Source organism: Carettochelys insculpta, chromosome 21, assembly GCF_033958435.1.
Source record: "Carettochelys insculpta isolate YL-2023 chromosome 21, ASM3395843v1, whole genome shotgun sequence".
NCBI classification, from domain to species: domain Eukaryota; kingdom Metazoa; phylum Chordata; order Testudines; family Carettochelyidae; genus Carettochelys; species Carettochelys insculpta.
Window position 1 is genome coordinate 16,550,465 of NC_134157.1, and position 26,141 is coordinate 16,576,605.

The 26,141-nt window shown below is 52.0% G+C and overlaps 1 protein-coding gene across 3 annotated transcripts in view; it reads right to left on the reverse strand.

Annotated features, from left to right (window-relative positions):
* Positions 1-26,141, reverse strand: part of SARDH (sarcosine dehydrogenase) — a 99,637-nt gene that overhangs the window by 39,658 nt on the left and 33,838 nt on the right. For all 3 annotated transcript variants that reach the window (XR_012648342.1, XM_075015402.1, XM_075015401.1), the window contains exons 11-17: positions 18,125-18,266; positions 13,478-13,561; positions 12,939-13,052; positions 10,850-10,988; positions 8,846-8,959; positions 2,076-2,223; positions 399-492 (exon numbers count right to left, since the gene is read on the reverse strand). Coding sequence is in view for 2 of the 3 variants with exons in the window: in XM_075015402.1 (XP_074871503.1) it covers positions 399-492; positions 2,076-2,223; positions 8,846-8,959; positions 10,850-10,988; positions 12,939-13,052; positions 13,478-13,561; positions 18,125-18,266 (835 nt within the window). In the remaining variant the exon portion in view is untranslated. The remainder of the gene's footprint in view (positions 1-398; positions 493-2,075; positions 2,224-8,845; positions 8,960-10,849; positions 10,989-12,938; positions 13,053-13,477; positions 13,562-18,124; positions 18,267-26,141) is intronic.

A 26,141-nucleotide genomic window follows, 5' to 3' on the forward strand; every position in this document is an offset into this window, starting at 1 on the left:
CTAATGGGGCAGAGCTCAATAACCCAGCCCAAGGGGTTATAGAGATCTCACACCTTCACCTCCCAGCTCCCTGATTCCCAGCTTATCTTCCTCCTGCTCACACACGCATACCCCAGACCTGGCTTCCACAGCTGCTGGCCGCAACCCCGAGACCTGCACTCAGGTGGGTATACGCCTGCGCTAGTGAGGGGGCATGTCCAGCAGGGGCCTTTTTACAGCATCCTGGTCCAGGAGGCCCCGCTCACAGGATGTGGGATGTGCGAGAGGCTCAGCCAATCTAAATGCTTTGCCGCCCATGCCGGAAAGGCTCTCGCTCACACGCAAGGGCCCCCCAAGTGAAAACTCTCTGGGCAGAACCTTCCCTGTGCAAAGTGTTGGCTTAGGGCTCGGACTCCTACCATGCATCCTGCTGCCTTCACCAGCTTGTGCGAGGAGAAGGGGAAGGCCTCATTGCTGAGGTCAGTGTCGAGAACCTCCTGAAGGACCGCGCGGCTGCCGAGAAAGAGGAGAAAACTCTGGTGAGAGGGAAGCTACAGCCAGTCAGTCACCAGCTCACACACAACACCCTTGGAAGGGTCAGCCTCTGGCATTGCTGAAAGGCTGGCTGGCTGTCCGGTGAGGAAAGACAATCTGCCCAGCCCCTTCCCAGCTGCCTTCTCACCTCTTTATTCCATTTACACACAGCGTCTTATCCCTCATGACCTCCAGCTTTCCTTATCACAACCCCTACAGCAATCCTACATTCCAAAGCAAGGGTAACTCCACAGGGTCCACAGTGACCAAGGTAGCTAAGAGTGCCCAGGGTCTGCACACTGGGAAGGAATTTCTTCCTCTCCTTGTTCTTCTCACCTGTCCCATTGACTCTAGGACAGGGGAACGTGCCAGTGAGTTGCACCGGGGGTAAGTACTTTAACGAGGCCAGAGGAGAAGTTGCACTGATCAAATGGGGGACATGGCAGCCTTAAGCTCAGGAGAAAGCAGGGACTGGGACCAAAAGGAAACCGCTGTGCACAGAGCAGGGACTTCTAGCTGCGTGGAAAGCCACCGTCTTGGGTGGGTGTCCCTGGGGCTGGTTGAAGTTGAGACACCATTGTGCTCCCAGCCGGCAAGCTTGTGGGAGGGGCAGAGCCTTGCGGCGCGGGCCTAATGCAAAGGGTTAGTGCCTGTGGGGTGGAGCATGCGCCAAGCAGTGCAGAAGAAAGGGCTAAATATCTGGTGCTCCATGGTACAGCTTAGCAGCAAAAATAGCACAAAGGGCTGGGCGAGGAGAGGCACCAGGGGAGCCCGGATGAGACCATTCCACTCCAGTGCAGGCAAATGCGCTTGCTCAGGGGCTCAGCCAGGACTCCAGCTGGGGGGCAGACAGTGGGCTGGGCCCCCTCACCCGCTCCCCTGCCCTGAAAGCGATCGCTCAGCTTCTCCCCTCCTTCACCCCAGCACCAGTAGGGATGGGACCCAGCACACACAGGCTGGGGCCATTTCACTGAGCACGCCCCCAGTTTGCTGTGGGCTGGATTGTGCCAGGCCCTGCACAGATGGAGAAGGAGACAGCCCCTCCCCTCCCCACGTAGGGACTGCGAGTGGCCCCAGTGGGAGCCCCCTGCTGGTAGCATCACCCCTGCTAGCCACCTAATTATGGGGGAGGGTGAGGTGCCCTGCTCCCCGCCCCAACACACACACTATGGCCCACTGGGGACACAAGCAGCCCACCCTGAAGCTGCTGAAAGGGGCTTGGAGCTGCCCTAGTCAGAGTCCTGCTGTGGCGAGCTCTCCTCACTCCTCAGAGCAGACCACAGCCTATGCCAGTATTGCTCTAGCCCACCTAGGGCCCAGTCCTTAGCTGCCTATGTAGCAGGAGCAGCCCAGGTTGCAGGGGCAGGCCACTTGCTCCTCCAGAGCCTTCCCTGGGGGTTAGAAAGTCAGGGTTCCAAGGCACCAGCTCAGCTGCCTTCCACCCCCGCACCCCTGGCCTCCGTCACATGCAGCGGGGAATCTGGATGATGTTCAGCTCAGGGCCAGTTAAAGGGCTACTTCCCAGGGGACCCCGGCTCCTTCTCTGGCCTCTCGGCCCTTACCTTGCGGGCCCCTGGGTGCTGATCATGCCCAGCTCCTCGGAGCAGTCCACCAGCTGGCACTGAAACTTCATGTCCTGCAGCACCGTGGTGATGTGCGACCAGTTGTGCTGAGCAGCAGCTCCCCCAACAGCCAGGTAATAGCCATCCCCTGCAAGGGACACCGCCAGCCGTTGAGCCAAGCAGAATCCGTGCTGACCCAGGGACGAGCTGAGCTCCACAGGGCCAGAGCTCAGGCTCCATTTGGTGAAAGCTCCAGAGCTCCGATGCTTCTTGGAGCTGCACGGGTCTGGGGGGGGGGGAGCCTCTTGTAAAGGGCAAACCCTGCAGTCCTTACTCTGCGAAAAGTATCCAGAGAGTTACCTGAACAAAAATGCAGCTGCTTTCAGTTCTGGATCCTTGAGTACAATCTGTATTTTTACTCAAGTAGCTTGGGGGGGCACACCTATAACTTGTACTTAAGTACATTCTGCCCCACAGAAGCAGCTGCAGTTTTACTCAAGTAACTTTTTGGGTACTTTTTCCACCTCTGTACATGGCCAAACCTCTCCTTGAAGCTGATGGGGCAGGAGCCTGTGAGAGATTAGCTCCCCTTGGTCTGCATTTAAACCAGCGAGAGCTGAGGGCAGGGATCAGGCCTAAGGGCATTTTCCCCAGTAAGGACAGAATAAAGCCTGAGAAAGGCAAGGCCCAGAGGCTCTTCTGGATCTTTCCTTTGCTCTTCACCTCTGCTTCCTGCAGCACCACGAGGGGCAGATCCGGCAGCAAAGTAGAAGGAAACAATCAAACCTGGCACAAAGCGGATGTTTCGGACAAAGCTTTGGGTTTGCTCCCCCACGCTCCTTTGTGGTGCTGATTTCACTGGATGGCCTCATACCCTGGACCTGAATCTCTGCTCCCTGCACCTCGCCCCAGCTGCTACCCCACTGGTGCACAGTGGGTGCACGATGTTACCAAGCCAGGACCGGGCTGTCGCACACGGGTGAATGCCTGACACGGAGCAGGGGAGAAGATCCAAACACAACACTTGCCTTCCATTCAGCTCCCACAGTCGCCCTGCTCCCATATGCGGGGGGAAGGGCGGGGTTGCTACCCTAACATTCAAGGGTAACGTCTGTGACACCAGCCTCTTAGGCAATGTCTGCACCACAACTGAGTGCCCAGGGCTGTCCTGGGTCAGCTGATTTGCAGGGCTTGGGCAGTAAAACATCTTTGTAGGCATCGCGGCTGGAGCCAAAGCTCCGGGATGCTGCAAGAGGGGACCAGGACCTGGGCTCCCACCTGAGCCAGAATGTCTACACAGCTGCATTTACCCACATAGCCTGTCACCTTGACCCCCCCGAGCCTCAGACTGCTGATCTGGGGCTTTTATTCCTTGCGTCCTCAGCTATAGCATTGTTTCCATGGGAGCAGCTTCCCAGATTTGCTTAAGGGGAGCCTTGGCTGCTGCTACACTACCCTGGTCCCAGCAGAGGGGGCATAGTAATGAGGCAATTCGAAGCAGGCTAATGAGGCGCTGACAAGCATATTGTGTCTCATTAGCATAATGGCAGCCATTCGAACAGACTTCAAATTTCAGATTGACAGTGAAGATGGGGGCAGCTTTGAAATAAATGCCCCATTTTGACGTTCCTTTACTTCCACAGAACTACGTCAGAGTAAGGGAACATTGAGGCAGGGCGCTTATTTTGAAGCTGCCCCCATCTACACTGTCAACCTGCAATTCGAAGTTTGTTCACATGGCTGTTATCATGCTAATGAGGTGCTGAATATGGATGTCAGCGCTTCATTAGCCTGCTTCAAATTGCTTCATTACCACGCCCCCTCTGACAGGACAATGGTAGTGTAGCAGCAGCCCTTGATTGACCTTTTCTTTCTACGGTGGATCATTAAAGATGTCAGAGCAAGAAGTCCCAGCCCTGCAAACCTTCAACATGCAGCACTCCTGCTCAAGTCAAGGGGGATTCTGTACCCTAGAGCGGGCAGGGCTGGTCATTCCAAGCAGCTGGACTAAAGACCCTCGATAAAGACAGCAAAATCTTTCACTAAGGACCCTGGAAGCTTCTGTATCTTGAGCCAGTTTTCCTTACTATAAAATGTAGGGTGCCATGTGACACAGCGGTGCCAAGCGAGTGAGAAGTGCAAGTCAGAAGAGCCTACGAGTACCTTGTGTGCATGCATCCTCAAGCAACAAAAACACACAACCAGGCAGCAACGTGAAACTGCTGAGCCAGGATTCATACACATATCTGACACCTTCAGAATGGATCCGCATGGAGCCTGGGAATGGCTTACTCAATACCCTAAGTCTCAGAGGGGGAGCTGTGTTAGTCTGCAACTTCAGAAACAACAAGCAGCCCTGTGTCACCTTAGAGACTAACAAATTTATTAGGCCCTGAGCTTTTGTGGGTAAAAGCCCACTTCCTGAGATGGGTTGGAGCAGAAACAACAGAATCCAGGGTATATACAGCAATTCCCCGACCTTTGATATTTGCACTTCTACATCACATGCTCTGAATGAGACACGTTCAGCTTAATTTGCTCCATTAACTGGTCCTACCAAAGACAAGTAACTTCCTTTTCCTTCCTTTTTTCCCCTGCTATCTGTACCCTGGATTCTGTTATTTCCACTCCAACCCATCTGAGGAAGTGAGTTTTACCCACGAAAGCTCAGGACCTAGTAAATTTGGTGGTCTCTAAGGTGACACAGGACTGCTCATTCCCATAAGTAATTTTCCACATTAGGTATTCTCACCTTTTTACCCACATCCACCCTGATTCAATTTGCTCTGGTGTAACATTCCCACCCCTGTACTTTCACTAGGTTCCTTTCTCTTTCCCTTCATACCTCTGACGAAGCGAGCTACAACTTACGAAAGCGTATGCCATAATAAAATTGTTAGTCTGTAAGATGCCACCAGACTCCTCATCATTATTTTTGAGACTGGCCGAGCAACAGGTGACCTTGTCCTCACAGGCGTGTTTTGTATAGAAATGCGCCTGCTGAGTGCCCCCACGGGAAACGTAGCTGTGTAGGTAACCTATGCTTTGTACCTTCTGTCCAAAGGGATGCACAGAAGGCAGGAAATTAAAGTCACCTCTGGAAAAACTCATCACAGACATAATGGGATCAAACTCCTAGGGACAAGTAAGTGGCATGTTTCCCAGCTGCCAGGGTTACAAGGTTAATGAGGCAGGGCTCTTCCACAGACCATGGGGATTTTCTCACAGTCTACATGTCTGCTGCATTCATGACAAGGGGGAATTTCACTTAGCCAGCACTCCTGTGGGAAAACGAGCCCAACCCCACAGAAGGGATTTGGGAGTTGATTAATGCTCCATGATCAACTCTGCCTCTACTGCGCCACACGCCAGTAATCTGTCATAACGCTAATAAGTGCAGCCACCTACTGTAATTGGAAAAAAGCTCTGCTTTTATTAAACTCCTCCATCACCCATCAAACACAGCAACTCCCCAAGCTGCATCCCTCCCTGCGGGGCTGTGCACGTCTGTGCTCAGTGCTCTGGAAAGGGAGTGGGGAACAACGAGGGGGAAAGCCACTTAACACTTCTTAGTCATGGCATCCAACCAGTTCTGAAGCAGTAGCCACTATAGTGCCTATTGCTACAGGGAACCTGCCAGGTAATTCTGAAAATATACTTATTGTTGAAGCCAGCTAGCTGCACTCACCTGGCTAATGCTTGTGTGTTGGACACTCGCCCAACTCAACTGGCCACATAGCCACACATGGCCAGTGGCTGGACACCACAGTCTTACAGGTACTGTTCTATTGTAACCCAGGTCCCTGCCAGCTCTTTAAATAGCTCCCAGTTGGCGTTTGCCACAGCTCACTCCTGGAGCTGTACGTCGGGTGCACATGCTTGTTTTCACCTCTGGGAGAAGCCCTGGATACAGCCAGGCAAAGCACAGGCAGGGGCTGTGTAGACATTCCACACAAAACTCTGCAGGCATCTCTGGGCTCTAGCACAGCTACTCCAGCTCCACCTAGAACTTTCTCATTGTACCTCATTCTTGACTTGCCGGGCTCCCAGCTCCTCCATTCCCCAGCCGTTCCTAGCCTGAGCGCACCCCACTCTGAGGACGAATGAGTTGGGGTCCACCAGCTGGTCCTCACTCAAGACCTGAGTCTAAGCTCTCTTTTCCCTTTGCAGGTGCTCTTCTGACAAGCAGCTAGTCCTCTGCTGCAGCTGCAGACTCATTAGCAAATGGACACCCAGGATTCCAAGCCAAAGCCTTTTGTACATGTGCAATGGAACTTTTGTACATGTGCAATGTTACCTCTCCGCCATTAGTGAGAGATGCATTAGACCCCAACGGGCGCTGAGCCGACGATTATTATTGATGATGATGATGACCCCTCCGCTATGCAGCGGCCTCCTGACCCCACTGCCAACCTCCCTCCAGGATGATTGCTCTGCTCCCTTCTCATTCCCTTTACTGCAGCAGAGGTGGCCCTGGCCTGTGAGCCTTTCAGGGCCACAGCCTCTGAATGAAATCCAATCATGCCAATAAGCACCCACTTTGTTTGCAAGTGCTGGGGGAACAAAGAAAGCTCTAATCTAGTTACAATCACACTCTGCACACTGACCAACAGAAACACCATTCCCTTCTGGCTGTGATGGAAATTAGAGGCCTTGTCAATGTTGCCACACTGCATCCTTTTATGCAGACATAAATCTACTGGTTTCCATGGAGCCTGCACTGTCCACTTGCAGAATCTGGGAGCTCCTCCTATATTGCCCCACAAACTCAACCTATTTCCATCCACATGGTTTGCCCTGGAGCTGGATGAGGCTGCCTGGAGCTTCTTGTGGCAGAGCCCAGCTCACTGAAGTCAGGATGGAGCGTAAGGTGGCTACACAGAACCTTCCAGCTCTTGTACACTGGAGACAGACAGGTACCAGAACAGCCCTGATACAAAATAGAGCAGCTTTGGGGCTGCTCTGCAATGTTCCTTCTGAATTTTTTCATCCATTGGTGGAATAAATTTTCTTACATGCATTGAGGGATATAGGGATGTGCACCACAAGTAGAAACGCAGGCTGCCAGTTGTAGATGCTCTGCCAGTCAGCTGGGCAGCACCTGACTCTCTCCTGGGCAGCCACTCACAGGGAACGCTGCTGCTCTGACTCACGCTGCCTGCACTGGGCTTCTCCTTCTGGCACCATTTAGTGCCATAGAGCAGCTAGAGGACAATGAGTTCCTCCTCCACCTCCCAGCATTCACCTTGCACCGGAGCTGCCTGGTGACATATTGTTCTAGCCCCAGAGAAGACACCTTCTTATGACGGGGTATTCCTCAGCAGGGAGAGTTGCAGCCTGCATGATCTTTTATGGCCTCAGGCCTGGCAGGGAATACTGGAAGGCATGGAACCCAAACTCCTGTAAAGGGCCATTAGAGCATCAGATCAGCATGACTACCTGACATCTACCAAGCCGCTGACAAGAGCCCTTGCTGGAAGGTTGCCAGGACATCTTTAGTCTCCCATTGCCCTGCTGTGTCCCAGCATGACAAAGCTCAAAGCCCTGGTGACTCTCTTCAGCTGCGTTCCCTGCAAGTTGAGCACTTGTGTGGCTGCCCAGAAGTGATTCAGGTGCCACCCAGCTGATTGCAGAGTGCCCGCAGTATGCACAACCGGCAGCATGCATTTCTATTGGTGGTACACATTTGCATATGCCTTGGTGCACATAAAATTTATTCCACCCAGGGGATGGAAAAAAATTAGAGGGAACCCTGCTCACAAACCAGCAGCCAGTGTGGGGGTCTCAGTCCTTGATCACACATTTCAGGAAGGACAGAATATCCAGCTCAGTTATCTACATGAGTGTGGAGGAGTAGCTGAAAACTGAGCCTGGAAACAAAACGAGCACAATACAGCAAGACTCCTAGGGGCAGGACCACAGATGGTGTGAATTACCACAGCTGCTCTGACTTCACCTTTTACATCAGGCTGTCAATTAACACACATTAACACCTGCAATTAACACAGGGCAGACTTAACGCCTTAAAAAATTAACATGCTTTAATTGCAGGCCTTAACGAGTGTTAATTGACAGCCCTACTTTAAAGTGTGCACATAGCGCCAGCCTCTGCTGGTCATCACAGCTGCAGAGCTGCCCATGCCAGAGCTGGGGGAACACCAGTAGCCCCATGGCTGAGAGCGGTTGGTACATGGAGCCCCACAGCAGCAGCCCTGTAGCTGCAGGGAGCCTGGCTGGGGCCAGAGGAACCACAGCTGCCCTGTGATTAATCAAGTGATTAAATAAATTTATGGAGATACACATCTTGCAGAGCTGGAAGGGACCTTGGGTGGTCATAAAGTCCCATCCCCTGCCCTCTTAGAAGGGCCAAGCACCATCCTCTCTTTTTTTCAAACCTACTTGCCCCAGAGCCCTAAAGGGTCCCCTCAAGGGCTGAACTCACAACCCCAGGTTAAAGCAGGCTCATGCTCAAAGCACTGAACTATCCCTCCTGCACCTTTTTTAATGACTTGGCAGTCCTACTTTTACACCATTGATGCCAACAGAGCAATGAGAATTTACAGCAACTGCTTACCACAGCACAGCAACACTACACAAGAGTTTGAGGTATGAAGTACTGGCAGCGAAGAAAAATTAAAAGTAAGAAGACTAAAGGGTACATGAAGTGACAGAGGGAATCTCTGTCCGTCCTAATAGTTGACAGGGGGATCTTCTACTTCTACAGCCAGCAAGGGATGATTTCTCTGCTTTGACACACTTGACGGTTTTACCTTCAAAGGGTGGAGTCAGTGAAGAGACCTGGATCCCAGGACTGATTGGACTAACGGTCAGATCACTCTCCACACCGCCATATTTGTTCAACATGCACGTGTAGGTGGTCAGTCCTAGAAGCAGGAGGAAAAACACAGGCACTGGGGATCAAACCTTCCAATGATATTTCAGCAAACACCGAGTCTAGAAAAATACAAAAGTCTCGCCAGGCACTAGAACTCTTCTAATCACTCATCAGTTCCCCATGTGGCCTCTGGCTGTGCCACATCATCTAAGCTCCCCAGATCTGCTCTTCAACTTGCTGGGCAGCCCTCTGTATTATTCAGGAGTTAGGCCTCCCAAGAGCAGAGACAGCTAATCAAGTATTGCATAATAATTAAAAACGAGGACCAGAAAGGAGACCTCAACCACTCAACTGTCTCCCTTCATACAGACTTGAAGCCAACTCTCTGGAAACGAAAAGGTTAATGAGTTAATTCACAGCCTTTCCACCTACCACAGAACCAGCCAAACTAGTGTAAGCAGAAGTCTAAAGCAAACAGTGAACTCAGGTGGGAAAACACTACAAGCTGAACCTCTCTAATCCAGCACTCTCACGTCTGGCAACATCCGTACTCCAGAATGATTTTAGTTAGCCGGACGACCACTTATCATGGCTGTGGCCAGGTTTCCCAAGGTCCCATAAAGTTTGTTCCTAGCCACCAGTCCTGGCTGTCAGTGTGCTGAGCTGTAAGTTACCCCTAAATGTCTTGTAAGAGCCCAGGAAGCAGTGGAAGTGTTGGTGATGCTGCTAGACTATATTGACCTCCTGTGGTTCGGCAACTTCTTTTGTTCGGCACCTATCAGGTCCCAAGGGTGCCAGATGAGAGAGCTTCAACCTGTAGAATCAGGACTTCCAAAGGAAAACAAGTGCCCTGAAGGATAGCAAAGGGCATTCCCCTTGTAGCTCCAAATTAGAGAATAAAAATAAATGCACATGGAAGGGTCAGATTCTCATCTGGCGTAGCACAGCATAGCGACCCTGAAGTTCATTTAGCTTGGCCAGTTTATGCCAGCTGAGGTTCTGACCCTGACTCCATCAATAGGTGGCCATCTTTAAAGGTGAGCTGCATTTGAACAAGGAATTACAGTTGATTGGGTCTAATTTTCTTCTCTCATCAGTATTGCCTAATTGACTTCAGGGGCTATTGTCAATTTACACTGGGGCAAGAGAGAACAGATTCAGTCCCAAATGCATCATTCTTCTGCTCAGGCTTGGTCTACACTAAGGAGTTAAGCAGACTGCAAACATGCAGTTCTAGCTATTGCAATTACATAGCTAGAATCGATCTACGAGCAATCGACTTACCTAGCGGGCCTCACAGAGGGAGGTCGACAGGAGAAACTCATGAGATTGAGAGGCAGAGGGAACTATCAGAGCCCTGATGTGCATCTGATAAAGCAGGTCTTTGCCCACGAAAGCTTATGCTCCCAAAAATCTGTTAGTCTATAAGGTGCCACAGGACTTCTTGTTAGAGTCCTGATAGTTCAATTTCACACATCCCCACTCGGCGCGTGAAATCAAACCTGGGAAGATCAACCCTGACCGAGTCTTCCAGGTAATGAAGACCTGCCCTCAAATTATTAGCAAATTCCCCACTGACCTCAGCCTACTTGTCCACTAGGTGTCACTATTGCTTATTCCAGTTCATGCATTTGCCCAGCAGAAAATTTTAACTGGACTCTGAGGATCAGCTTCTAATCTCAGCCTCACCTGATTCACAAGTCATGGGGTTTTACAGCAGTGTAAAGGCAGCCTGGGAGAGGGCAGAGAAAATCTTCCCTCTCAGCTGCTTTCCAACATCACCAGCAAAAGCAATAATTTAAAACCTAGCAGTTCAGATCAAATAACGTAGGTCTTGATCAAATATATAATTTTGTAGGGCGGGGATTTTATACCGAGCTCAGCAGAAACATCAATAACACTGGCATTTGTAGCTGAAATAACAAGGTTGGAGCTATACCTGGTGACTTGCAAACATCAGCAGTAAACAGCCAGTCGGCCGCTTTCCTTGCTTCGGGACCCACCAGGTAGAATTTGCCAAAATAAGACATGTCAAAGACAGCCAGTGCATTTCTGCAGGTTAAGCATTCCTTCTTGATCTGAAAAAGTGACGCACGCCCAGGTAAAGCCAAGCCAGCTCTTCTTGCACCACACAAAGAGTCATCAAGACAAATTAAAACCATTATGTAATGAGGCGGGAGAAACAAAAAAAAGAGCGGACATGTGACTCACGCTGGAACTTTCTTCAGCGTTTTAAAACGTTCCTTTAAAAATAGGTATTCAAACGGAGCATCTCCGATGATAACACAGCCTCCCCTCCCCCGCTCGTACCTTGCCTCTCACGTCAATAACTTGTCTCTTGGCTTGGTGTCATCTTGTCAAATTTGTATTCTTTTCTCCCTAGAATTCACCTCCCAGTGGCCCTGGGTTGAACTGAGTTCGGAAGAAAGGATCGAAGCGTTGCAGGAAGGGGACGCTATGGTTCGAGGGAGGACGTGCCGCTTTCAGTACCTTTTTTGTAGAGCTTATAAACTTGTTAGGGGGAAAAAAAAATCATGTCCTTCCCAGACTCACTCTCAACCTACCTTCGACTTTTTCGTTTGGGAAAGCAGCAACCCAAGCAACAATAAAATTCCATTCAGCCAGCTGTTTATTTTGAGATTCCAAGCCTGTAACGAAGGTGTTTTTCACACTTGGAGGGTAGGCCTGCTGACATGGACAGGCATAGAGGGCAGTTGCCCTGGGGCCTTGTGATTCTAAAAGCCCTGGGCCTCTGGCTGCTGTGGCAGTGGTAGCATTTGGGGCCCTTTAGAATCACCGCAGGAGCACAGCGGCATGCTGAGATACATACCGTGCACTCCAACTGATTCTGAGGGCAGTCTGGATGGTGCTGAGGGCCCCATCCTGCCCCTTCCGCCACCACAGAGCTGCCCCCTCACACACATTGCTCCAGAGCCCGACAATCCTGTCAGCTGCCCTGTTGGAGGCTTTTTTTCAGTAAAGATGGGGAAAGTGGGGACTGGACTGAATTTTTCCAAACCTCACCAGCAGCGCTCCCTGTAAGCTGAGCGCTTGGGCAGCCATCCAGGAGACATTCAGGTGCCGCCCAGCTGATTAGCACAGCACCCACCGTGGGCAGCATATTTCTATTGGTGGTGCACATCTACACATGCCTCGCTGCACAGAACAATATTTATTCTGCCCATGGATGGAAAGATTTAGCAGGAACCCTGCTCACCAGTGGGGTTTTGCAAAGCCAATACCAGCAGCACTGGTTTGGCTCCCGGTCTCATTGCTCTAACCCCACCCTAGTCTATGTGGCATGTGAGTATGGTTTTAAGATCAGTCGTGCTGCTTGGATACCTTCACAAATGGCTCTTTTCGAAACTCCCCTTCCTGCTGCAGGCTCATCTCTGACAGAAGAAATGCATGGGGCTGGGGTGCCTTGAAAGCCACACACTACACCTACAGGCCTCCTGTGACATTCCACTCCGTTCTCAATATTACAGAACCATACACACTAGAACTGGAAGGGACCTCGAGTCATCGAGTCCAGTCCCCTGCCCTTATGGCAGGCACAAGCGCCATCTAGACCATCCCTGATAGGTGTCTATCCAACATGCTCTTAAATATCTTCAGTGATGGAGATTCCACAACCTCACCAGGCAATTTGTTGCAGTGCTTAACCACCCTGACTGCTAGGAAGTTTTCCCTAATGTCCTTCCCTTGCAACAGTTCAAGCCCATTGCTTCTGGGCAGCTGAAATTCACCCCCATTGCCTAGAACAATGTCAAGTACTTCTCAATTTAGGGAACCAAAGTGAATTCCAGCCTGAAATAGTCTGAGATTTATGAAGCATTTAATACAGTTCTGCAGTTATCCTTGGCACCTAATGGCTCAGACTGAGACACAGTCCCGCTTCCCAATTCCTTACAGCCCCACAAGACCACGGCAAGCATCTCTGTTGGCCATTTGCTGTTCCACCAGAGAATTACAGAGCAGAATGGTCCCAAGGAGGAGCCTGTTGAGCGCAGGCCCTTTCTACTCACGATGTCGTGATGAGGTGGGAAACCAAAGGTGTATTCATCCCCTAGCAGCTGCTTATAGAGGTAGGAGCCATGGGGCTTTCGGTCATAAGCACCATAGTAGTCGTAGTCCAGAACCTGACCCCAAAGAGGGGAAGAGAAGAGGATAAGGGAGGAAAATCACTGATAGTGAAATATCTGGGGAGGGCTGAGGGGGAAGGAACAGCAGCTGGGTTTGGGTGGGTGAGAGATTCGGAGGAGAGTTCTGCCACCTTCCACCCACACCAGGAGAACAGCCCCTTGTCGTGCTGGGCCAGAGTGCAGGTGCGAGTGTCATTCCCGAAAGCTGATTTCAGACGTTCTCTCTTCCCCCACCTCAGTCCCGACACAGGAAAGGGTGAGAGCAGAGGTGCTGGTGTTAAAGCGTTTCACGCCCATTGCACCCATCAATGCACCGCCCACAAAAACCTCTCCTCGGTGCCCACCACAGGTCTGCGTGTGCTGTTTAACAGGTCTCTGTGGCTTTGCCCCGGTCGTAGCATAAGAAAGGTCGCTGTGCTTACCGGCGCTGCTCCCTGCGGATTAAACCAGCCCGGTCTCTCCCAGCCGTGCCTCTCCTGGAACACACAGCCTTGACGGAGAAGCTCCTACGGACAAGAGGCAGAACAAGCTGTGTGTGAGAAACACCTGGGCCTTGAGCACCTGGTCACCCTGGCCTCCTCCCCCTGGTCACTTTCCAGGCTGTCCCCCTTACTGCACCAGATGGCCCTGGCTGCAGCCAGGTGGGATTTGTCAGCAAACTGGATTCGGCTCCTGCCCTGGAGCGGGTTACAATAGCCTGAGGTTTGCTCTCTCAGTCAGAGCTTCTCAGGCTTTTCCTCTCCCAGGCCGTGCTCCCTGGAAGCTGAGCACTTGTGTGGCCACCCAGGAGAGTCAGATGCTGCCCAGCTGATTAGCAGAGCACACACAGTGCACAGCCTGTGTTTCTATGGGCAGTGCACATCAGTGCGTACCTTGGCGCATGTGTAACCCACGCACCTAATAGGGACCCTGGGGGTGGGTGGCGGTAAGAGTGAATTGAATGTTACTGTTGCTGGGCAGATTTACCACTCCACCCAGAAGTTTCTGGAGTTAGGTCCAGTAGTTTGGGGTCAGATTTCATGAGTAAGCAGGCAGGGCAGATGCTTCTTTAAGGCCTGTGTGAGCTGGGAGAAGGTGAGCCAGGAGCAGAGAGCAGACTGCTCCTCCCTCACTCTGCAGCAGGTTGTTAACCCTCTGCCAGGGATCCTGCACAACGCTACTTAGAGCACGGAGAACCTGGGAGGGAAAATACCTTCTTCTATGTTCATTGTCTGCTTTAAATGCTCTTTTGATTTTAGCCAAACTGTCTTAGTTGCTTTTCTCAGTCTGATTCTTCAGCTTCTCCATAAATGCAGCAATGGGGAAAGAGTCCTTCCTACTGTCTTATTCTCAGGTTGGATTGTTTTTTGGATTTTCCTGCAACAGCGTTTCTTTAAGCCTGTTCACTTGTGAGTTAACTGACTAGTTTAATCAGTGAGCTGGCTGCCTAGCAGTGACCCACAGCAGAGGAAGAGGCTGCCTGGACTTCAACTGAGGATTCCCTACAAGCAAGTGGAGAGATGGTTCAGACTCAGCATATGGTGCAGATGGGATGATCAGAGGCACAAACTGAGGCTTTGGTGAACTAAACCTGAGCTTTTGGGATTTCTTGGTTTCTTCCTACTGTGTTTGTCTGGACAGAACTGTGCAAATTTTAGTTTTCTTTCTACTTACTGTAACTCTGGACCTTATCTCTGGGTTATACAATAGCTGTGCTCTGTTGTAAGAATTAGATTATTTGTTTCTTCATAAGTTTTATGCAGCTATTTAATTACATTCATTTCTTCAGTTTCTTCTGGAACGTGAATGTCAGGAGGCTGACACTGGGCAGTCCTTGCCAAAACTCCTCCAGACTGAACTCTGGGTCTCCAGTACTCTACGGCTGTGGGAGTGGGGTTTTCTTAGGCACTGGAGAAGGGCAGTGAGGTGTAGCCCACCCAAGGTTGCACACACAATAAAATTTATGCCACCCACAAATGGGAAAATTTACAGAGACCCCTGCTCAGGCCCCTCCTGGAACAGTACAAAATGCTGCGACCCACCTTCGCTGCAAACAGGGAATTGCCCAGAGACCCACGCTGCAGAGGTCCCGGCCAAGCTAAGTGGCTCAGGGTTTGGGTTCGGCTTCAGCCCCAGGCATCAGGGCCTGGGCTGCTGCCCTCCACGTTGGTACTCTGCCTCTCTGCCTTAGGCCCCAGTAAGATTAACATGGCCCTGCCTGGCAGATCCCCTGAAACCTACCTGTGGCCTCTGAGGGGGCCCCAGGCTGCTGGCTGAGAACCACTACTCTGTCACCTGCTCAGGTACAGCTGTGGGTGCCAGGAGGGGGGATTGGCGGAGCACACTGCACCATGGCCACCCTCTCTGCTCACCCCCTTGGCTGTGGTGCTTCTTTCCCACTGGAGTGACAGAGAAGAGCAGCCAGCTTTCCTAGCTGCCCAGCTGCTGAGGCCGGGGGGATCTCCAGCACAGAGCTGAGGGGAGGTACCACTCTCTGCTGCCCAAACGGAGCAGCACAGAGCAGACAGGCTCCCTCCCCATTATACCAAACCATTCCTGTGCGGTCACACACCAGCCCCCACATCTCAGCTCTCTGCAGAGCAAGAACTTGAGTAAAGATCTAATCTGGGGCCCAAACCCTGGGGCAGGCCACAGAGAGACCCTCCGACTACCAACCCCAGAGTCCCTGCCAGGGGAGTGGCCCTGATCTCCACCCTGGCACAGGGTAACTGGCACGGTGGCGAGGTGAGCAATGCCCAGCGGCAGCCCATCATGCTCTCGCCATGCTCTGAGCTGAGCAGAGAGCTGGCGTGAGGCTCTGCTGAGTACTAACTCCAGGACCATCACATTCTCTGCCTTTTGCGGCACCGGGCAAGTTACGAACCCCTCTGGGTGTCCGTGTCTGAAGAGCAGGAGTGGACGTATTTACGGCCACCCAGGAGAGGGGGGTGGGGATTTCGTAGCTGGAGAACACTTGGAAAGTTAGAGGCGCAAGAGAAGTGTGGAGTATTACAGCTATTCGCACTAGTGGGCATAGACGTGCTTTTCCTCTGGTTTGTGGGAAGGGCAGAGTTTGGAGTAGGCATAGACGGGGCTGGGGCAGGGAAAGCAGAATCATTCCTAGTTTGCTATTCAAGCACCAGAGAAGAGACAATGGAAGGATACGCACAACTGGGCAGATTATAATGAAAGAAAACAATGAGACAGTCTTGGCCAGGGTGACCACAGGCTGTGTCAAAGATCAGGTAATCCTGTGTTGATTGGTAACCGATGATAAGCATGAGAACCAGATTTTCCCCAATGTAAATTTCTTAAGTAGTAAAAATAATACATTTATATGCCCTCTTTTTTGCCTTGTCTCCATCACCTGCTCCAAAAAAGTTTCTACTTGCAATAATTACATGAACCATCAGGATATTTCTGTTTTGTGTTTATGTTCCAAAAGAACATTTATTATTGAATATTTTAGAAACGATCCACATCTATTTATAAAACTCACGCATATTTTGGCACTTAGTGTATAAATACCAGGCTGTCAGTCAAATGGGCACCACTCATTAGACATGTATTAAAATGAAATTGCATTCTCAGTGACAGAAAACAACTGAGCTGCTGACAGTGGAGTGATGCACATTTATGTGAGGAAATTTCTGTCTCGCTGCTCAAGGCTCTGTACTACAGCGGGGGGCAAACCGGGGGGATTAGAATTAGCAACTAGCGGCAACTGGCTCAGGAAACTTGTTTTCCGATTCTTACCTTGTTCACGTTGGTGCAAAGGTACATGGGGTCACTTCAGATTGAAATCAAGGTAAAGGAGACCAGAACAGAGCCCTTTGGCTTCTGAGTCTGCCTGCGAGCAGATGGTTTGGGTGCTGCTGAGCAATGGTAACTGTGGGTATTGTGTGTGCAAAGCACTTTCGAAAAACCGAGCCTCCGATTTGAAACTTTTGGTCCGCAGGGGTTGGTTCAGGAGGACACGGCAGTGCGGCAGCAGAGGCAGGCAGAGAAGCCAGTGGTCTTGCAGGCTCTCCTCTCCAGAAAACCAAAACGCAACCAGTGGCCAAGGTCACCTGCAGAGCTGCTTCCCATGAGCCAGGGAGCCAGTGTGATCCCAGGAAAGTGCTCACTATTTAAAATGTCCATCTCCATGTTTCTAAGGCCCCGTGTCCCTTCTCCTCAGCCCCCGGCAGAGTCTGCCTTCAGCCCAGTACCAGCCTGGGACCGAATGGAGAGAAAAAGCCCACGGAAGCTTTTCAGCTTCTCTCTTAGCAACCTTCCTTGGCGGTGTCAGCCCAGCCTTCTGGAGGGATTCGGAGTCAGCCCTGACAGCTTGACAACGGAGCGCAGACGCGCCGCTAGTCAGCTAGTCACACAGAGCCATCTGCTGAAAAGTGCCATCTGCCCATGCCACAATCCCCACACGTCAGGCTGGCGAGGCAGCCGGGGAGAGCCAGAGCAGGTTTTTACAGAGACCCGTCATCCCGTAGGGATTCAACTACAGGGAAGACACCCCGGTGGGAGCAGGAGAGCTGCAAACACAGAGTGGCAATGTCCACAGGATCCTGCGATCCCACTATGTACAAGCCAGGAAGGAATCCTAGAGCCCCAGGGCTGGAAGGGACCTCAGGAGGTCATCGAGTCCAGCCCTCTACCCAAAGCCGGAATGACCCCAACTAAATCATCCCAGGCAGGCCTTTGTTAAGACAGGACATATAAACCTCCAGGGAGGGAGATCCCACCACCTCTCTGGGAAGCTTATTCCAGGAGAGCCCAGTGCCCAGTTCACCACCGGTGTATTCAGGCATGGTGCCCTTGATTTCCAGGGACCGATGCCTGGTTGCACCAGCAGTGGATCAGGCCCCGGTAGCCAATTTATCACTCTCTGAGCCAAAAGATGGTAGCAAGTGTGGCCTTTGGCTTTGCTCCATGGCTCCCCATGTGGCCAAATAAGCAGCCCTTTGCTGGGTGCTGGCGGGAAGGCCTGGCCACTACCCCACCACAATCTGGTGAGTGGACACGTGCTTATGGACAAGGCTCGCACGTGGCTCCCCCGCGCCCTCCCACATTCCCCAGGGCACTTGGGCACCAACCTCATGCAGGGGATCTTTCCTCATGTTGCGCCCAGCCAGTGGCTCGTCATAGGGGAAGACGACCGAATAGTTCTTGGCATACGACTCGTGGCTTCGCTCCCGGATCCAGCGGTTGTTGGCGGTGAGCGAGCAGTGAAACCTCCTGAAAGGCAAGACTTTAAGAGGCGAAGCTCCCAGCCTGTGCTCTGAGGGCTCTGTGGCCTTTTAGTCAAGGGGGAAGCCACTATGGATTACAGCAGCCCCTGGAGTCGGCAGCTGAAATCACAGCCCTCTCGTGCTAAGGGCTGTACGTGCTCATCGTGAGGCCGACACGGACAAAGCAACGCCATGAAAATGCCGGCCATGCAGGCACCCACCCGGCTGGTGCAGAGCTGGTATCAAGGCTCTGTGTGGGCCCTGCTTTCAGCCCCCAGGCGTAGGGGGCCAGGGGCATGCCGGGGAGGGAGAATGTGAGGGAAGAACAGGATGCGGGATTACAGCAGATTGAACCACAACTCTTCTCCGCTTCCCAGAACCTACAGACTGGTGCCCGGGTGGACAGCGCTGGCTCCCAAGCAAGCCACTCACACACAGCTCTGCCGCTCCCCGCGGCCTGCCTGAACCACCACAGGCAGTCCCAGGGCCCAGGCAATCACACAGCTGTAGGTCGCCCTGTGAGGCTCCCACTGCTCTGCCTGCCCCACGTCACGCCCTCAGCTTTGCCATCGCCCTTTCTCTGCACCATCGCACCTGCTATCTCACTCCTGGTCTTCCCCCAGCGCTTCTGTACTGCGCCTCACTCTAGAGCAGCCACTCCAGTGCCATCCCCACCTTCCTGCTCTGCCTCTGGCTGGTGTCCGGCCTGTGCCGCCCCCAACCCCCACGAGTCCCCGCACAAGCCCCCTCCTGCAGCCTGGCCACAGGGCTGCCAGTTGATGACCACTAGGCCTGCCTGGGCCTTTCGAGGAGCAAGGTGGGTGCAGGAGGGATTGTGGAGTCATACGGGGAGAGGCCAAACACCTCGTTGTCTCCTGACGAGCTCAGAGTAGTTACCTCAGGTCTCCTGAGGCGAGGTCCCAGCATGCACATTCATACACCTGGTCAGAGTTTGCTGGCCAGGCACACGGCATGCTGGGCTCGCTACCGAACCAAGCCCTCTCACCTCACTCGGCGGCGTCAGAAGGGACCGAGAAGCAGGAAGGAGACAGTGAGGGAACCTTGTCTGGGGCAGGGAGGGCAGAAAGGTTAAGAACAGGAGGATATTTTTAAAGCTCTTCCTGTCTCTCAATGGGGCTCGTCATGGTAGAGAGGAGAACATTCCCAGGACTTGACCATCCCCTAAAGAACTATGTGCTCAGATGTTCACCCAGGGCAGTGTCATGCATGTTGAGCTCTGCCAATGTGTCTGCCATGGCAGCTTTGTCCTGGGGCTTGGGCTTCACACAGGCTTCTCTCGGTCTCTGCCCTGGGTCAGGACGGGGTGACAAACAAAGGCGGTTCCAGGCAGGGAGTCAGGGAGCAGTCATCCCTGCTCACTACACATCCTTTTTTCCCCAGAAACTCGTCGGAGAAGAGCATCCGCCTGAAAGACCACGAGTGCCTGTGTGCAGCAGAGCGGCAGTCTAGCCCAGGGGGTGTGGATAGGGCCGTGGAGGGCAGCAGTGAAGTGAATAGAAGAATCCAACGCATTGTGAGCCTAAGAAATGGTACTTAACTTTCCTCTGCTACACTCTCTCTCGCCCTCTTTCCCCCAGCCACCCAAGATCCTCAAGAAAACCAAGCCATGTAGGGAAAGCAAGAAAAAGCCACGCAGGAGAGGGAAACACTAAGAGCAAAGGGAACTGTGTCTTGCTTTCTGAGCTTGGTGCAGGAAAGCAAGCCAATCGCTTTGATTTCAGTGGGACTACAGCACTTGCCACTGAGCTGTCCTGAATCAGGGCCTCGGTCGCTAGTAACAGATCTTTAAAAGCAAAACTCCCAGCTGAGCGAAGCCCCACAGCCCCCTGTACAATTCAGCCAGCTCTGGGCTCCCCTTACAAGTAATTGGAAAGGTCACCTTTCAATTCTCCCTGCTGCGTCAGGGCGTTCAGATCCCCCACACCCAGATCTCCACAGAGTGGAGAGTAATTTAAAAAAAAAAAAATTGAGTGGGTTAGAGCACAGAGGCAACAGATGGGGAGTGGGACAAGCACAAAGGCTCCTTGTCGGTGGCCGAAGAAGCAGACCGGAGTAGTGTTGTGTGTGAGCTGATCTCCACAGCAGACTTCCACACTGGGCCTTCCTCATGGTATGTATACACAAGATGAGGGTCCCCCAGGCTCAGCTGTGCTCAGCTGCCTAACTCCCTCTGATTTCAATAGGAGTTAGGAGCCCAAATACTTCTGGAGATCCAGACTGACCAGCGTGGCTCCCAGCATGAACGAATAAGCTGTAGTTTATCTGGCAGAATGGGATGATTGTGGAGAGAGAATCCCATCCGCCTTCTCCCTCCTGCACACTCACCCTGAAGCCATCTCATCCTGGGCAAATGGCACACGCTCTAGAAAGGCAAAAGAATCTTCCCCGGGGGGGAAAAATAAAGAGACAGAATTGATTTTAAAAGGGTCACTAAATCCGCCTCGACCACATCCTGGTGTTCCTCAGCAGGCTAACGAGTCCTGAGCGGACAGCCCCAACGGCCATAAATCTGAAAGAGCTCCATCAGTGACGCTCAGATTTCTTCTCACAGCAGGGTTGCTAGGCAATTAAAGATGTTCCGATTATTAAAAGTGGGCAACCTACCTACAGCAGCAGCCTTATTTTGATTGCACTTCCTGTGCGATGCACCTGAGGATTGGGTTGATTTCTGCTGTAACTCTCCATTTACGATGGAAGGATCAAAGACAAGCAGGACCTGGATCCAAAGATGGCCTGGGAGACTTGGTGTGCTGAGGCCTACTCGCAAATAGGACTTTACCGCATACCCTAATTTGGGGCGAGGGATGTGCTCTCTAGCAAGGTGAACAATTTCTTCATGCATGGGCTGGCCTCTGGAATAACACTCTCATAAAAGACGATGGGGAACTCACATCTGCAGGGAGTCCTTTTTAAACGCAGCCATCGAACCGCTGTGAGGCCAGTGCTTACTGCAACGGCTGCTTTCAGTGCCATTCAGAACAGGCTGGCTCACCTCCTGAACTGGTGCAAACCAGAGTACCACCACCCAGCTCCATGCCCATTTACATCAGCTGAGGGCGACACTCAGGTCTGAAAACCGCCTGAGCCCCATCGGCCTCTTCTTTGCACCTCGTGTGACACCTACAACTGCACAGCTGGGTCTGCTTTGTCACCACGCCGTACATTGACCTGCACTTTGCACCAGGGCCAAAGGAGCAAAGATGCCACACACCAAGAGCAGCAGCATTCCCATTCCTTCTGTATGGTTATGGAGTGTGACTGTCCTGGGTGCTGGGCAGTAGTAAAATCTGTCTCTTCTCCTCCCCATTCCCCCTGCCAAGCTGGGTATAAACATATCCCCCTCACACACTTGTCTCTGCAGCTGCCACAATGCACCAGCCGTGTGTCACCTCAGCTCAGAACTAATCAACCTCCTGGAAGAGCCTAAGCCAAGCTGAGCACTTCCAAGAAATTGCCTGACACAGTTCCGCTGTGTTTCCCTCCATTTTCCCCTCATTACCATTCACTGCCAGATGCCACCAAAATCTTGAGGCAGCCCTGCTGAGACCAAGACAAGCCTCAAATGCTGCTTCTTCGAACCAATGTTGAGAACGGGCTGGCACTTCAGGGGGAGGAGGCCTGTGACCAGTGACAGGAAGGGGGGAAAGCACAACAAACCCCAGAATACACTTTCCAGCTGTCTCCCTGATGACAAGATGGACCTGCCACTACCACACTGCGCAGCTAGAGCCAGGCAGGATCTGTGAATGCACATCAGCGCTCAGAGAAACCAGGGCGTAATTAGCTCTGACTACGTCTGAGAGACCTCAGTGCTTCAGTGATGTGCTTGTAAAATGTGTCGTGTGCCTCTAAGAGCTGGGCTTTTGAAGGCTCAGCTCCTGGTAGCTGAAGGAGTTCCCTCGTTAGCTCAAGTCTGTGCTGTGGTACTGAAGGTCTTAAGTTCTGAGCCTCACTTAAGTATTGTTTGTCTTAATGTTTTTTACAGCCATATTTAACTCTGCTACACTGGTACAAATCCATAGATGTATTTGAGACTTGGTCCACACTAGGGAGTTAAGTAGCTTGCAAATACATAATTCTAACTACAGCAATTGTGTAGCTAGAATCTGCTTAACTGCAATTGACTAACCTAGCTGTCTGCACAGAGGAAGGTCGACAGGAGAAGCTCTGCCCTCAGCCTCCCTTACTCCTCATGATATTGAGGAGAACAGGGGTCAACTGCCGACCCCAAATAGTTCAATTTTGTGCATTCCCTACCAGGTGCGTGAAATCAAACTCCGGAAGATTGACTGACTGGGTTGATCTTCGCAGTATTGTAGACATACTACCATACAGTGCTTTGGATACAGAGGTCTCCAGTGCACTTAAGGAATCGTAAATATTATCTTAAATTTTCCAGAGGAGAAACTGAGGCACAGCAAGGTGGTGTGATTTGGCCTCAGCTTACTCAGTTGGGCAGGTGAGGAACTGGGAATAGGGCGCAGGTCCCCTGAGTCCCAGTCCACCATGAGGTCACACTGCCTCCCATTACACCCCCATTTTCAATAGATTACCTGAGGATCTCTACTGGAGAAACTGAGATCCTGCATTTGATTCTTTGGGCAGATGCCACACTTGAGATCTCTGCAGATTAAAAAGTGAAGTGGAGCCTCAGAATTCCCCTTTGGTCCTTATGAAAGCAAACAGAAGAGTGTATGCAGGACAATGGACCATGGCAGGACCTGACTCACCAATTTCACCAGCTGGACCAAACTCCGCAGCCCTGATTTAAGCAGATGTAAACCACTGCGCCAGGGACACAATATGGCCTCATTGGTGGGGAAGGATATTTTAGGCTAAGTTCTGCTCGGCCTTCAGCAAGTTGAGCTGGCCTGCAAGTGCCTCTGTCTGGTGTAAGGCTGTTTGAAACACACCCAAGAAAATGGAAAGCACCATCGATATTCTTTACATTTTTTGTCCGGTTCCTTCCAGACATATTTTCTTCTCTCAAACGGAAAAGCTCCTTGAAGGAATGTGCCACCTCAGCACATGCTCATATTATTACGAACAGAGACCTATAACTCACAGACAATAGCCTCCTGCTCTCTTACTGATGGCACCATTCCCATCCACCGGCTTTGGCAAGCAGGGGAGGGTGCCTTGCAAAATCGCAGCCAGCTGCATTCCAGCCCAAAGCCCCCAGGTCTGCGGAAGGCAGGGAAGGGAATCAGACATCAGGCAAGACAGAAGAGAATTTAAGTGGCCGTTTCAAACAAGGCTTTCGCTCCCGACCCCCTTCTTCATGCACAGGAGGAGGAGGGGCATGCTCAGAAAACAGGATCGATAGAGAAAAAGGCCTTGGTGTCTTTTCAAACACAAGGTTGGGCCCTCTCTGTTCCCTGGTCTGGCCATCAATAGAACTTTTAGGGCACTAATAAGAGGGCCATGTCTCACCAGCCTGCAGCTGAGTTAATGGTGAGATTTGCAGGTTGTCACCCGCCTTGTAAAGGCATAGATGTGCTTGTGTCGGGGGCAGCTCAGGTGCGGTTTTGTAGCTCATACCCATCGTTATCCTCCACTTTGCACCCTTGTTGATCAGCTGTTAGACTAAGTGCAGAGACAGGACACGGGAGCCCCAAAGGCCATGCAGATTTCTCGACAGGAAAGGAAACCCACTGGCAAAGAGCTGTGGCGGGATCGACTCACTGCCATAGGGAGGGCCTCCTGCTGGTCACTTTGAGAATTAGCTCTGCGCCATGACAGGGCGCCCTCTTGTGGACTGTGTCTCACCCATTGCTGCTCTCCACTCTGCTGTCTCTCTTCGGACCCGCGTTGCTCTCAGGACTGTGGCAGCCTCTTCACTTTAGTCTCTTGCCCCCTTCTGGGGGGTATCAGCCATCCCCAGTCTCACCCCTGCCACCATGGCCATCTGCAGCAGGTCTAACCCCTCATCTCAGGGGCAAGCTGCAGTGTGTACAGGCTATGCTCCACAGAGGCTAGGTACAGTGCAAGAGGGAAAGAGGGACCCAGGCCTGCCCACTACTCTGGATCTCAACCCAGGGAACCTCTGGTAGCACCCATCTCCTGCCTTCCTTCTCCTGCATTTACTGCTTTCGTCCCCTGGGCCACTTCCCTGTGACCTTGCATCAAGGCCGTAGCCTGGGAGGTAACAGGCTGGAGCATCTCTACAGCTCCCCTGAGCCTACCCAGCACTGCTGTCTCCAGGTGCTTCTACTCTCTTCTGGGCCAGTGCAAGAATGAGCAACCCTCAGCCCTGCCGCCTTTTATAGGGCCCAGCCTGACCCTGATTGGCTGACAGCTTCCCACCCTAATTGGCCAGGATTGCACAAGCCTCCTCTGTCATGTCTGTAACCCTCTCCCAGCTGGAGTGGGCGACAGCCTCAGGCGACTCAGCTCACTGGGATCTAGACTTGCTTGGAGAGCTGAGCTTGAGGCCTTAAAAGCCACGGTTGTCTGGTTCATCAGCATACACCACTTCACTGTGGCATGCTGCAGCTCACCCGTCAGCCATCTTTCCGGAGCCTCAAGCCATGTAACAGGGCAGCGAACGTCTGACAACATCTGCAAAAGCAGCAACCCTCAGAAAGTGAAATATTTACCAGTGAGCATTTGAAAGAATAAATAAGTGGAAAAGGGAGCTATTGAAAAAAGAACTTAAAAAGTAATAATAAGCAAAGATTAACAGAGAGTTCATGGCTCCAAAACCAGAAAGCAAGCCACAGGCTGGGGCCCAATGTGCATTCTGGAAGAGAGACAAACCAACCCAGAGACTACGAAATCCAATAGGCCCAGGAGCTATCAGAAGCTCACACCTGCCTTTGCCTTGCTTAGATCCTTGTTTGGAAAACATCGCTGTGCCCCCCTGGCAGCACCAGCTGGTTCCAGTATTCTCCCTATGCTGTGAAATGTTCAGCCATTGCCACAATCCAGCCAGAGGTGGCTGTATGTCAGTGGTGGGCAGAGTGATGGATACATACCTCTGCCCACATGGGAGCAAAGATGCCTTTGGTGTGCCTCCGTCAAAGCCAACGGAGTTCCACGAAGTTGCAATTTTTGAGCAACGTATTTTTAAAGAGCTGCCGGTGCCATCGAGGTGCAAGCTCCCTTACTCAACGCTGCGTGCGCTAGGATGGCATGGTGATTATTAGACACTGACGGGGAGGTGTATCATAGCTGCCTGGGCAACCCAGATCCCGTCACGACAATTGAAAATCTCCACTGTGGTTTCCAGACATAAGACGAAGCTGCCGAGCTCTGATCTGGATTACAATCCCCACAAGGCTTCCAAGTATGTGCCCAGCACCTCTTATAATATTGCAGCAGGTTCTTTCCCAACATAACGGTCTCCCTCACTCCTGCAGTCTGTGCACCCCCACCTCTGCCCACGCGCCTCACACGCTGGGGCACTGGAGCTTTGCGCTCCCTTGCTCCTTACCCTCCTTCCCAGCCCCTTCAGAGCACCAGGAATCAGCTACTTCACGGTGTTCAAGCTCTGGGAGGGTGGGGGAAGTGTAGGAAGTGTGGGGCTCTGGTATCCCAGCGCACAAGAGGCGTGGAGGCAGGAAAGGTGTGCAGGGGGCAGCTGGAACCCCACTGAGCCACACGTGGCCTGCAGGCTGTCCACCGCTGTGTTTCAATCTTGTGGCCCACTGAGACAAAGGAGGGAAGCCCACACATTAACCTTTGTTGCCTTTTGCAGCTCTATCATCTGTGAGCATCATGTCTCCTACAGAGGGACTGGCCCCAAAGCTAGGAGCAGGAAGGCCATACACTGTAGTTTTCTACTCTCCACTGCTGGCAGTCAGGTTAACTGTTCTGTTCCCTCGTACCAGCCTATGCTGGGTCTGCCTTTTCTTCTGAT